This window comes from Phocoena phocoena, chromosome 18 (genome assembly GCF_963924675.1).
Source record: "Phocoena phocoena chromosome 18, mPhoPho1.1, whole genome shotgun sequence".
Taxonomy (NCBI): domain Eukaryota; kingdom Metazoa; phylum Chordata; class Mammalia; order Artiodactyla; family Phocoenidae; genus Phocoena; species Phocoena phocoena.
In genome coordinates this window covers 23999137-24012452 of record NC_089236.1, presented here as the reverse complement: position 1 = coordinate 24012452, position 13316 = coordinate 23999137, and the positions used below count along the sequence as shown (strand labels likewise).

The window sequence follows — 13316 nt, the reverse complement described above, 5'->3', positions numbered from 1 at the left end:
AGTATTTGTAGGTGACTGAGGAGGGGTTTGAACTGAAGTCAAAGCCTGAAGTTCCATCCACATCACTTTACTATTTAATGGTAGCTAAGGTCTTGATTCAGGTGGGTCTGCAGTTACTTATTGGACCCTTCATTGTCAGGGCTCAAATTGAGATATGCAATTCCCTATGTTCTTTATGTACTTGAGTTCTTTCTTTTACTGGCTTGCACTTCTAAACCTCTATTTGTGGCGATATTTTAAGCCAATGATTGGTAATCTAAGAAGCTCTTAGACTTCCATGTAGTACTTTAAATACACTGTGACCTTTTAAAATGAAAGATTAACCACTGGAAGCCAAGCATCTTTCTCTTTCTCATGGGCTGAGCTTCAACATTATAACAGGAATTCACTAATGAAACAGACATGAAAAGAGACTCTCTAAAAATTTAAGAGGGTCATATATTCTGTGGCAATTGTTATTTTCCTAGTTAACTTCATCTCCATTTGTGTACCTGCTACAAATGTTTAACTGTGTTCAGTGATTCCGTGTTTTATAATTTACATTGTCTTTTATTTCCTCTTATTGTCCGAAGTATTTTATTGGATGGTATGTGTGTAGTCTACTTTTTAAGCACATCGACATAACTCTTTGGGGTGAACTTCCCTTGATAGCTACTTAGGACATCAAGAAATTTTACTGCCTATGTACTTCCGGCATATTTTGAAGGAAAGAGGATTAATTTATTGTATGTCCGACAGTCCTGAATTCTTAACTGCTTTATCAAAAGAGTGTATAAATAAGATTCTTTTTTCTTTTTATTGCAGGAAATGCAACATATTGTTAAATCACAACACATCAGAGCAGAAAAAGGTAAGCACGGATCTGTATAAATATTTGAAAACCTCTAGGGTGATTCCTCTTTGAGCTAACATGGCTTCTCTCATCTCCAGCCATGGTGGAAGGTTCATGGTTAGATCTGGCCAAAAGGAACGAGCCTGAGACTCAGCCCTTTGCCCATCTCACGATTAATGCCATTGACATCCCATCAGGTAAGTTCCATTTATATCCAGCCTGAAAAATATTTCAAGAGTAAGTCAGAAAGAGAAAAACAAATACCCTATGCTAACACTATATATGTGGAATTAAAAAAAAAAAATAGTTCTGATGAACCTAGGAGCAGGACAGGAATAAACATGCAGACATAGAGAATGGACTTGAGGACACAGGGAGGGGGAAGGGTAAGCTGGGACGAAGTGAGACAGTGGCATGGACATATATACACTACCAAAGGTAAAATAGATAGCTAGCGGGAAGCAGCCACATAGCTACAGGGAGATCAGCTCTGTGCTTTGTGACCACCTAGAGGGGTGGGATAGGGAGGATGGGAGGGAGACGCAAGAGGGAGGGGATATGGGGATATATGTGTACATATAGCTGATTCACTTTGTTATACAGCAGAAACTAACACAACATTGTAAAGCAATTATACTCCAATAAAGATGTTAAAAAAAAAAGTCATTTATCAGCCCATCTGAATACTCAGACCTATTCTTAGCCTGTTAGCAAAATTTTGAGAGCCCTTAACTTCTAGACCAGAAGAAAGATCATCTATTTCCACATCATGGAAACAGTGATTCTCGATCGTGCCAGAATGGACATCATCACTGTATTCATTTTCAGATCACCAGAGTGAGTTTATTTTAAAAGACTGCTAGTTGAGGTTGCATAACTGGGAAGGATAATCCCGTGTTATACTCATCTCTATTTTTCCGAGCAAAAGTTGACACATCCCCATTGCTGGCCTGTGAGGTGCATGAATTCCTCCAGGTAGTCATGTACTCAGCCATCTCCTGCAGAGTTCCAGGCAGGAGCTGAACAGAGTGATATTTAAGAGGCAACAGCCCTCTAGAAAATGAGACGTACTCGTTCTCCAGGGACTTATCGTTTTCTTCTGGCTAAGAATTTAGCTCAATAGACTGGAGACCTCATCATCTTTTGGAAATGAGGAAACCCAGAGCTCTATGTCTACATCTACCTAATGTACCAGTGATTTCCATCATATAATCCCCACTGGTTACTTCACATCGGGTTAGGTGAGCATCAGAAAGGTCACAAAGAACATTAGGATGGAGTGACAATGGAATATTACTGTTATTATACCATTTATACACACACTTTGTATCAGGCGTTTTGCTCTGTATCCATTATCTCTAAACCTTACTACAACCCTGCAAGGTAGAGATTATCATTCAGATTTTGCAAACAGGGAAACCAAGGTCCACCTAGTGGTAAGTTATCTGATCGAGGTTACAACATGGCAGGAGTAGAAGTTGAATTCCACTCTAGCTGATTCCCAAGTCCATGCTTTTTATACTACAGGTTATTACATAAGTATCTTGTGGCCTGTTGCCTTTGTCAGAGGGGAGTAAATTCAGAGCGCTTGTGTTCCTCTTTTCATGAAAGAAGTAGATTAATGTGGTTTTAATAGCAGGGCGTCTCAAGTCTGACGGCCTGGGTTTGAGGTCCCACCGTACTACCTGGCTGGGTGTCCTTGTGCAAATTATTGGAATCCTTTGTGTGTCAGCTTCTTCATGGGGATGGTAACAGTTTGTACGTCATGGGACAGCTATAAAGATTTAATGAGGTTATATACTAAAATGCTTATATGGAAGTGGGCATATAGTAAGAACTTAGTGAATGTAATTTGTCATTATTTAAAGTTTAATTAAATAATTTTATATATTCTATTTCTTGTTTTACAAAAATGATTCAAGGCAAGTTCTTCTTAGAGTTAAAAAAAATCCAAGTTTTAATAAGCAGTTTTGAAGCCACTAATATAGTATGGGCCACAAAGGAATTTTTCCTGACTACAGACATAGAAAGGAGAAACCAACTCTTTGATTTTTAGATTTTCCTAAACTATCTATACTGTCCCAGATATTTGCTTCATAAACAAATTCTCCTCTCTCTCTCTCTCTCTCTCTCTTTCTGTGCGTGTGTGTGTATGTATGTGCCTTATCGTGGAACTACACTAATTTTCTGAGTGGAAAACTATTTTGCATGTTAGCAAAGCCAATCAAATTAATACTGATCTGTCAGCTGTGTGTGCTGTAGTCTGCATTTATCTTTTCAGTTCATTTTAAATGGCATATGATAAATATTGCATTAGACTGTGTGCCAAAGTCTATTTGGCAATCAATAGCAAGCATGTTTTAGTTACATAGCTCTCCCTCCAGGCACCTTGCATCAAATCATTGCCAAAAAGAAGGCAAAACTCCTGGTTATTTTATGATGGTTATTGAGCTTGAGACAGAGTGAAATGAGTTAGTGTATGCTTCTGTTTAAGAAGATAGAATTTGCTCCTCTGGCTTGGCCAATGACTCCTTGAGTCCATTTATCTCCCAGTTTGGATACTTCAGAGGAAGATGGCTTTAATTTTGCACGTTCATTCGGGGCCTCTGTTCCATACTTATTTGTACTTATTTACACATAAGAAAGAAATCAGAATCTGCCTTATACTGACTGTATTTCAAAGCTTCTCGAATAAAATGCATTGGGGAGTATTTTGTGAGGTCAGGATTCATGGCTTTCTTAAGGGCAGCTCAGGCTAAATATCTGGAGAGACTTCTTCTCTAATGTCTAATAGCAGTGACCCTAGGGGCTGGGGCGGCTGGGGAGGCTGAAGGTCGTCTAGTGATGGAAGCCCAGGCTTGCTGTGCGAGGTCCTCCAACCTGATGGGGGGCTGTTCTCATCTTTTCTCCCACTATCGCTCTTCATGAGCTCTCCAGTTCACACTGACGGTTCTTCTCCCTTTTCCTCTGCGTGCTGTGTGCATTCCGTTCTTTGCTAGAACAGTTTCCCTCGATCGCAATCCTCTCCCTTTTCTCAGCCCGTCCACATTTGACCCAAGCCCTCCCTGCCCTCTGTCACTGGGCTGAGTTCACGTGGTCGCCACTAATTTCTGCAGCTTCCACCTGGCAGGTGCTTTAACTGAACTTCAGCCATGGGCTGTGTGACCTGCAGAAATGAAAATGTTATATTTTTCATTTGGTGTGCCCATTTCTTCTTTTCTCCACTACAGAGTGCCTTGAGGGTATACTGCTTGATGCATTTCTTAACTGTGGATAGAGTGAATGCCCGTAGAAAGCACCATTCAGATATTTACTAAATGATGAAATTGATCGGCGAATGGATAAATACAGGCATGTTTAGAAGGATATAAGGACACTCCTTCCACTTGACTTGAGCTAACAACAGGAGTGCTATGCGGTCAGGGTTTCTGTGTTCTCCTCTCTCTTTCATCCTTCCCTGCCTTTCCTGGACTGTATCTCTGAGCCCTTGGTCTAACGCTAGCTGATCCAACCTGTCGAGAGGGTAGACGTCACCTTAGTCATTCTGCTGCTATCTGTTAAGGGCCGTCATAGGAGATAAACTATAAGACCGATAATTGATTGCCTAAAGGATTGAATACAAGAGTAGGGGAAGAAGGAGGTAACCATGGGATGGTTTGAGATAGGAAACACCTTGAGTTTTTTTTAGCTCTGTCAATGGACTAGGTGGCTGTTTACCAGCCTGGAGAAGTTACTTTGCTAGTGTTCATGAGGGTGTGATGCATAGAGTCTTACAGTCTCATTTTGACTCACTTGGGACCATGGAATGATATTTACATCTGGGATGCTTTAATTTAGGATGATCTGAGGTAGGACCTCAGATGCAAAAGGGCAGGGCGCTGTGCTGGGTTCTGGAGGCAGCAGTGCCTGTGATGGCTTCTCAGGCTCGCTGGGGCGCCCTCTTGTGGATACGATGTGCAGTCCAGGAAATCTGTCCTGTCCCTGAGCACAGGGATTGAAACCATTGGCTTCTTTGCCTTTGCAGGCATGTCTAAGGATGGGGGGTTGCCCCACCATAGCTTGGACCCCGCTGCACTTTTTTTCTTCCACTTACCCTACCATCTAGTTGGTTCTGGAACAGCCTGGTATTGAGGTCCCCAGACCATATCCCAGCTGCCCAGTAGCCCTCCAGGGACAATAGGACATTATCCTTTTTGTGGCTCTCCAAAGTAAGATGCAGGTGTTCAAGTTTTCCCAGGATTCAGGCCAGTCTTGAAAGTTAGCCAGTGTGGGTTTCTGGTTCTACAAAGATCTCCCAAGGACCCACTCTAGCCAAAGTGTTGTCAGCTCTGATGGATCCGTGGAATCCAGTTGAAGTCTAAATTCTGTGGGGAATTTCTCTTGGGTGACAGGCGGCAAAGAACTTCTCCCTGGCTGCAGAAACTACTCCCCACCCCATTCTGAGACTCCCCAGCTCTGTTTTGCCTTGTTGAAATCCTAGCAGATGACAAGCTTAACTTAGCATAAGTGTTTACAAAATCCTCTGGAGGAAAACTCTGGACTTTCCACAGTATAACAGCTTTTTTTCCCACTAGCTGACATCTTTTCCAGTTGGCTAATAGGTATCCGTATATATATAAATATTTGATTATTGAAGTTTATCATGGAGGTAGTCCCAATTTTTTAAGACCTAGTAAAGTACACTAAAGACCTGAAATATTCAAAGCGTTGGACACTTTGCTGACTTAGAAGATTTTCTAGAAACTTCTGCTGCTCCAGAAACAGTGACATGAAGATCGGTTGTCACATTTCAGGCGTGAGAAGGAGCTAAAGGAGAGTTCTGGTCTAATAATTAGAAGAGATTTTACCATCCTTTGGGCACAAAGGATTGCATGAAGTTGTGAAGCTGGGGAGTACAATGCCAAGGATATGTTCCTTGTGAACTTCTCTGGGGGCAGCTTTTCAGTCGTGTGACCTTGGGAGGCATTTGGGCTATTGGAGGAGGGGAAAATCAATGGTGATGAGAATATAGAGTTTAAGAGTTTGACTTTTTGGTCCAAGTTGCTGTGACCCAGATTTTCAGCTCCTTCTATATACCTCTCTCCATGAATTAAAAGAGAAAGTGGAGTCACGTGGAGTGTGGATATTCTCTTCCTATACTTGTTTCTTGTTTCAACTGTCTCTGGCTGATTCTCTTCCTTCAACCTTGAATGACCTTTATGCTTCTGTTGGCTGAATTCCTCCTTTAAGTCATCAGGTTCAGTAGCACAGCAAAATCGTTCTTGAGCCCTCTGGGAGGAAGTAATCTCTTTCCTTTGAATTCCCATTGCAATATCCACACCTTTCTTATCAGGGCCCGAGCCTTGCTTCCTGTCTGAACGTATATCATACTTATCCCTTGTGTACTATAGGCTCCTTGAGGGCAGGAAAAGTGAGATCTTGTATTTGACCCCTCTCGGGTGCCTAGCAAGAGAGCGCAAGTACTTCTTAATGTACTGGTACTCCCCTTTTAGAAAATAAATTCTGAGAAATTATTCTCCCATTGGAACAATGACTGTTCCAGTAGGTCTTTCTCCAACCTCATAGAATTGTGAGGATGTCCTTCTCCTTGAAGGGGTGGGTTTTAAATCACGTGCCTCTCTTTTCCTCAGGTTCCCATAAAGTGAGTCTGTCCTGCTGGTACCATGACCGAGGTTGGGCCAAGATCTCCAACATGACTTTCAGCAACGGAAAACTAATAGTTAACCAAGATGGCTTTTATTACCTGTATGCCAACATTTGCTTTCGACATCATGAAACTTCGGGAAACCTCACTGCGAATTACCTTCAGCTGATGGTGTATGTCACCAAGACCAGCATCAAAATCCCGAGTTCTCATACCCTCATGAAAGGAGGAAGCACCAAATACTGGTCGGGGAACTCTGAATTCCATTTTTACTCCATAAACGTTGGGGGATTTTTTAAGCTACGGTCTGGTGAGGAAATAAGCATTGAGGTATCCAACCCTTCACTACTGGATCCAGATCAAGATGCAACGTACTTTGGGGCTTTTAAAGTTCGAGATATAGATTGAGCCCCATTTTATGAAGCGTTTTCACGTATTCCCTAGGATGTATAGAAAACTTTAAAAACAAGCCAAGAAAGATATATGTAGGTGTGTGAGACTACTAAGAGCTATGACCCACAGGGTACAAGAAGACCCATGCCTTTGACTCTGTAGGGAGCGAATGTATTTACAGCCAATGGGAGATGTTGGACTCAAGGTGTGTTACAATCTAAGGGTTTTCTTACACAGTGGTTTTTAAATTTTGTGATGAATTCCTAGAATTAAAGCAGATTGGAGCAATTATGGGTGCCTTTATGAAAAACTGCCTTTGGGCTATGGGAGGGGTTAATTCTCTGTCTCTAATCCATGGTTAGATGCCACGATGCGGCTGAAGTGGAAAGGGGGTCATCTAATTGCAAACTGATGACCATCTGAAGGGTGAGATTCTTTTGAATTGTTACACCATGCTGGAACCTGCAAATAAATACTTTTTTCTAATGAGGAGAAAAAAATATATGTATTTTTATATAATATCTAAAGTTATATTTCAGATGTAATGTTTTCTGTGCAAAGTATTGTAAATTATATTTGTGCTATAGTATTTGATTCAAAATATTTAAAAGTGTCTTGCTGTTGACATATTTAATGTTTCAAATGTACAGACGTATTTAACTGGTGCACTTTGTAAATCCCCTGGGGAAAACCTGCAGCTAAGGGGAAAAATGTTGTTTGCTAATATCAACTGTATGATACTTCTTCATTCTTTTTAACTTAATAGATTTTTTCAGACTTCTCAAGTCTGTTTCCAAAAAAATTTAAATGGATGCCTTGAATGTTGGCCACCAGGTGCCTTTCAAATTTAGAAGCTAATTGACTTTAGGAAGCTGACATTGCCAAAAAGGATACATAATGGGCTACTGGGATCTGTCAACAGTATTTATATAATTATTGAACAGGTGGTTTTTTCTACAGGTGCTGCAAATTGTAAATTTTTTTCATGGAAAAGTTATCAGTGGCTTATAGCAAAAAAAAAAAATTCCATTTTTAATTTAGTGGAAGTTATTTTATACTATACAATAAAAACATCGCCTTAGAATGTTTTTTTTTTTTTTTTGGTATGAAAATAAATTTATAGGAAAGTCTGCCTTGTGATTTTGTGCTTCTCTTTTATGTCTGTCGTGCTCTGTGATCCTTTCTCTCCAATATGGTAATGTGGCTTCTATCTTTCCAAAGGTTACCGGGAGAAATGCAGATTTAATTAAAAATTAGGAACCGATTCAATTAAATTGCTGAACCTTGGAATTTGAAAAATAACTTACAAGGGATTTGTATGCAAGAATGTAGCTGATAGAACACAGAGGCTCCACTGCTCAAAAAAGAAAAGTTTGTTATGCTTATATCGTGAGAAAAAATAGTGCTTTGCGCAAGTTCATAAGGCCCAGCAGAACAATCATCTGACCTGGAGGAAACCCTGAACGTTGTATCTCTTACTAGTGAAGAAGCATTAATAGTGGCTGGATGCTTGTCCTCATGGAAATTTATGTGAGGGAGCCATCTAGCCCATGTTGATTACTCCACATGAGACAGAAGGAAATGAACAGCTTGGGAAGACACAGGAAGCTATAATTCAAGGCACTTGCCATTTGTGGATAAATGTTCCTTGATGGTTGGAACAGGATAAAAGGAGAAAAATGGCAGAGGTTACAAAGAAAAAAATTGTCAATTCTTTTTGGGGGTGGGACTTGATCATTGACCAAAATACACCTGTTGTTTTCAAACTATCAGTAAATCTGAGGTGGATTCCTACAAAATGTCTGTTACATATCCCGATAGTTGGTCCCAAATATTCTTTGTTTAAGGAAAAATTAACTTTGAGGGGCCACTGGAGCATTTCTCTACTCTCCGCTGACACAAAATCTTGTTACATAGAGAGCCTTATTAGCTACCCTGGCTTCTAGAATATGACTCTATCATTTCCAAAGGTGAATAACATTCATTCATTCATTTGCTTGTTTGCTGCATATTCTTTATTGAGCATCAACTATGTGCTAGGCACCGGGGATACTATGGCCCTCCTCTTGCCCTGCAGGAAACTTCGTTTCAGTGGGGAGCCAGCCTAGTAAGAGTGTGGTAATCTCCAAGTCTTGGGCATCTACAGAATGCTGTAGGAACAGAAAGGAGGCCATTGAACCCAGTAATGGGGATCACAGAAGGTCTAGAAATGAAATCAAAACTGGATAGGAGGTGGGCTGAATATCCCTTCCCACGTTTAACTCAGAGGCAACTAACTTGCAGTCTCTCGAAAATGAGCTAAAACACAAGGCCTAGGGATGGAAAAAACCTGGAATCTAGTAAGACAATATATGGTGGCACTTCGTTGCTGAGCACAGGGTTTCTCTAGTTGCAGCGAATGGGGGCTACTCTTCACTGCAGCGCACGGGCTTCTCATTGCGGTGGATCCTCTTGTGCCTGAGCACGGGCTCTAGGCACACGGGCTTCAATAGTTGTGGCACATGGGCTTAGTTGCTCCGTGACATGTGAGATCTTCCTGGACCAGGGATCGAACCCTTGTCCCCTGCATTGTCAGGTAGATTCTTAACCACTGCGCCACCAGGGAAGCCCCAGAAAACCTTTCTTATCTGTGCTGCAGAATAAAATCCTTTGAAATTTGTTGTGCACTGTTAATATCATAGCCTTTAAATTATTTTTAAAAAGCCATGATATGACATAATCTTGTTTCTATAGGGGGCTTAGGGAGATTTCTGTGGTTATTGGTACCCCTGGAAAGAATGAGTCATTTAACGTCCTGGGTCTACCAGAATACAGGTCCTGACCCAGAAGTGGTAGACCAATTTAGTCCACTTAAATAAATCTTGAACAGATATTTTAAAATATTATTTTTAAGAGAGAAGAGTGATGAATATGTAAAGGCAGAGAAGGGAGCTGCTGGTGGCAATATTAAGCCTCCTTTTGGCTGTCCTGAACAGTTCAGATCTGGCCCAAACTTGCATATCACTCAGTAAAAGGACTCCTGAAGTTCATCAGAATCCCCGTAAATAGCACAGCAGCTCCCTTTCATTAGAGAAAGACACCCCTTAGGACCCAAATCTCTACGGACGCCCCAGGGGACAAACATGAATTCCTTCCTGGCACACAGAGCAGTAAATATACTCTTTTCATCTCTATCTTCTTACATTTCAAGTGCCCCAGCCATGAGCCCCTCCAGCCCACCCAATTTGGCTCTGTAAAATGTACACTGCAGTCACCAGTCTTTCAAAAAAAAAAAAAAATTCCCTTCTTATCCCAGAAGAGGGCTTATGAACTATAGTACATCCAGTTGTCAAAAATCAAGTCTATTCATGCATTTTCATGCACTTTTCTTTGCCTTGATCAATGATTAAGAAATACCTGCATTTGTTTCTTCTCTTTTACCAAATCCATGCCAGCATTAGTCCCATGGTTAAAAATTGCAAATCGGGCAATAGTAAGACATGCTTCTTTTCAGGTTTTGAGAGCCTCCTATATATTGAACCCTATGCTAGGCTATTTTCATACATGATATATTATAATCCTCACTACAATTCAATGTAATGACTGTTATGATCCCATTTTATAGACTCGTAAATAATAAGTGACATCTGGAGTGCATGTGTGTGTGTGTGTCTGTGTGTCTGGGATTTGAATGTGAAAATGTAGTAGGCTTTTTTTGGCACTCCTGCAGTCACAGACAATGTGACTGCTGTCATTCCTTCTACCTGAAATGTCCTGCCACTTCTCCCCTGGCCAGATTCTCACCATCCTTCAAGACCTTGTGTAAGCCCCACATTCCCCATGAATCCATCAGTCATCTTTTCCTTGTGAATTCCTATTGTTCTCTGTGGTTGTGTGTGTGTGTGGTATGTGTGTCTATTCTAGTGATTCTGCTTCTCTCCTTTAACCTTGACTGATATACATACTCTCCAAGTCAACTAACGTGAGTATCCAGTCTAATAATTCATTCATTTAACCAAGAGTTATTTAGCACTGTTCTTTGTGTTTTAACCAAATCTGAGACTCAGTTGTCTCTTGTATCCTACCACTTTTGATTGTCTCCTAAGTCGTGGTCATGCCTTCCAAGAGGGGTGTGAGCTGCTTCAGTGCCAGGGAGGCTGTTCTCTGTGCTTCTCTTGTACTCCCAAATGTGCCAAGCAGATAAGGGAGGGGGGCAGGTGAAAAGAACTTGATACAGGCTTGTTGAGTACACGATTGATGAATTCACCTGTGTCCTCTGTCAGTCGTAAGCATCCACAGCCCAACTTGTGTGTGTAGCTCTTAAGAGTCCCTTGAATTTTGGCCCCAACTTCCTGCTGAATGGGGTGGGTGGTGGGAGGGGGAATAGAACCAATGGGGCCACGTTTATGCGTTTTTTTCAGGTGTAGTGCCTTACATCAAATTCCATGGCAAGGAGATACAACAGAGTGGAAAGCAGAGCAAATTTCATGTTTTGAGATCAGAGAGCTGGTCTTGCCCCTGCAATAACTGTCTCAAATTTTGGATCAGACACTTAATCTTTCTGTAGCTTACCTTCTACATTAACAAGATTAAAATATTTGGGTTGGCCAAAAAGTGCCTTAGGTTTTTTAGTAAAAATAAAAGACACATTTTTCATTTTCACCAAGAACTTTATTGAACAACGTATTCACCCTTTTGTCCCACTACCTTCTGCCATTTTTCAGGCAACTTCATAATTCCATCTTCCCAAAACTTTTTATCTTTTTGAGCAAAGAACTGTTCCAGATGCCTTTTACAGTCTTCCAGGGAATTGACATTTTTTCACTAAGAGAATTTTGTAAAGACCGAAACAAATGGAAATCTGAAGGTGCAGTGTCTGGTGAATACAGCAGATGAATGAAGACTTCCCAGCCAAGCTGTAACAGTGTTTGCCTGGTCATCAAAGAAACGTGCGGTCTTGCATTATCCTGGTGGAAGGTTATGCGCTTTCTGTTGACTAATTCTGGATGCTTTTCATCAAGTGCTGCTTTCAGTAGGTCTAACTGGGAGCAGTACTTGTTGGAATTAATTATTTGGTTTTCTGGAAGGAGCTCATATTGAGGACTCCCTTCCAATCCCACCATATACACAACATCACCTTCTTTGGATGAAGACTGGCCTTTGATGTGATTGGTGGTGGCTCATTTCGCTTGCCCCATGATCTCTTCCATTCCACATTATTGTACAGTATCCAGTTTTCATCGCGTGTCACAATTTGTTTTAAAAACGGAACGTTTTCATCACGTTTAAGTAGAGAATCGCATGAGGAAATATGGTCAAGAAGGTTTTCTTAACTTATGTGGAACCCAAACATCAAAGCGAATGACATAACCAAGCTGGTGCAAATGATTTTCCACGCTCGATTTGGATATTTTGTGTATGTCAGCTATCTCCTGCATGGTATAACATTGACCGTTCTCAATTAATGTCTCAATTTGACCTCTATCAACTTCAACTGGTCTACCCGACCGTGGAGCATCGTCCAGCGAGAAATCTCCAGCACAAAATTTAGCAAACCACTTTGACACATTCAATCAGTCACAGCACTTTCTCCATACACTGCACAAATCTTTTTGTGTGTTTCAGTTGCGTTTTTACCTTTCTTGAAGTAATAGAGCATAATATGCTGAAAATGTTTTTTTTCTTTCATCTTCAATATTAAAAAGGCTACACAGATTTCACCAATTTTGATGTCTTTTTTAAAATGCATGCTGATACGACAGCTGTCACATACAATCTAACAAAATTGTTTCAAATTAAGTTAAAAATAACTAAGTGCTTCTAGAGCCATCTTACAGAACAAACCGAAACAACCTTTTGGCCAACGAATAATAATAGCCACTTCACCTGCCTTGCGTTTTTGAGAGTTCAAGTAAAACAAATGTGCAAACGTGTCAAAGGGAATAAATTATACTATGGGTTGAATCGTGTCATAATCCTTGAAGGCAGTCTGACCAGTTACTCAATTGGACCTGATTGGCATCTAGGAGCTGTCCTGAAGTCCAGCTCATTCCCACCCCCTTTGGTACCATCTCCCAACCAGAAATCATTTCTGGGGAAGATTTTAGGGGTCCATGGGATCAATTCATGTGCTGGTCTCTATGTTGACCTGGATCTTCAAATGAACTCTATTTTGATTTGACATTTCAAGTGGTTTTTCTCCTGTTGAGCTCTGGTTTCACATCCCATAGGCTGAGCTCATCTCTTTCCAACTTTCCTTTTTCTAAAGGAAAGAAGAGAAAGGAGGAAAGGCAGAAAGGGAGTGCATTTTCATCACAGTTACTATGGATCGCTTTCTCTTTCCTGCAGGCAAAGTAAAAATGTCCTTGAAGTAGCAATGAATCAGAGTCTCAGGACCAAATCCATCTTCTTCTCCCCGTCCACCGAGCACTTCTATACTTCTCACTCTCAGCCTGGGAGAGCTGATCA

General features: G+C 40.9%; 1 protein-coding gene across 1 annotated transcript in view; it reads left to right on the top strand.

Moving 5' to 3' along the window:
- TNFSF11 (TNF superfamily member 11) overlaps window positions 1-6884 on the top strand; it is a 33958-nt gene extending 27074 nt beyond the window's left edge. The window contains exons 3-5 of the mRNA XM_065896175.1: window positions 805-850; window positions 931-1029; window positions 6463-6884. Of these exons, the coding sequence (XP_065752247.1) occupies window positions 805-850; window positions 931-1029; window positions 6463-6884 (567 nt within the window). The remainder of the gene's footprint in view (window positions 1-804; window positions 851-930; window positions 1030-6462) is intronic.
- The last annotated feature ends 6432 nt before the right edge of the window (window positions 6885-13316 follow it).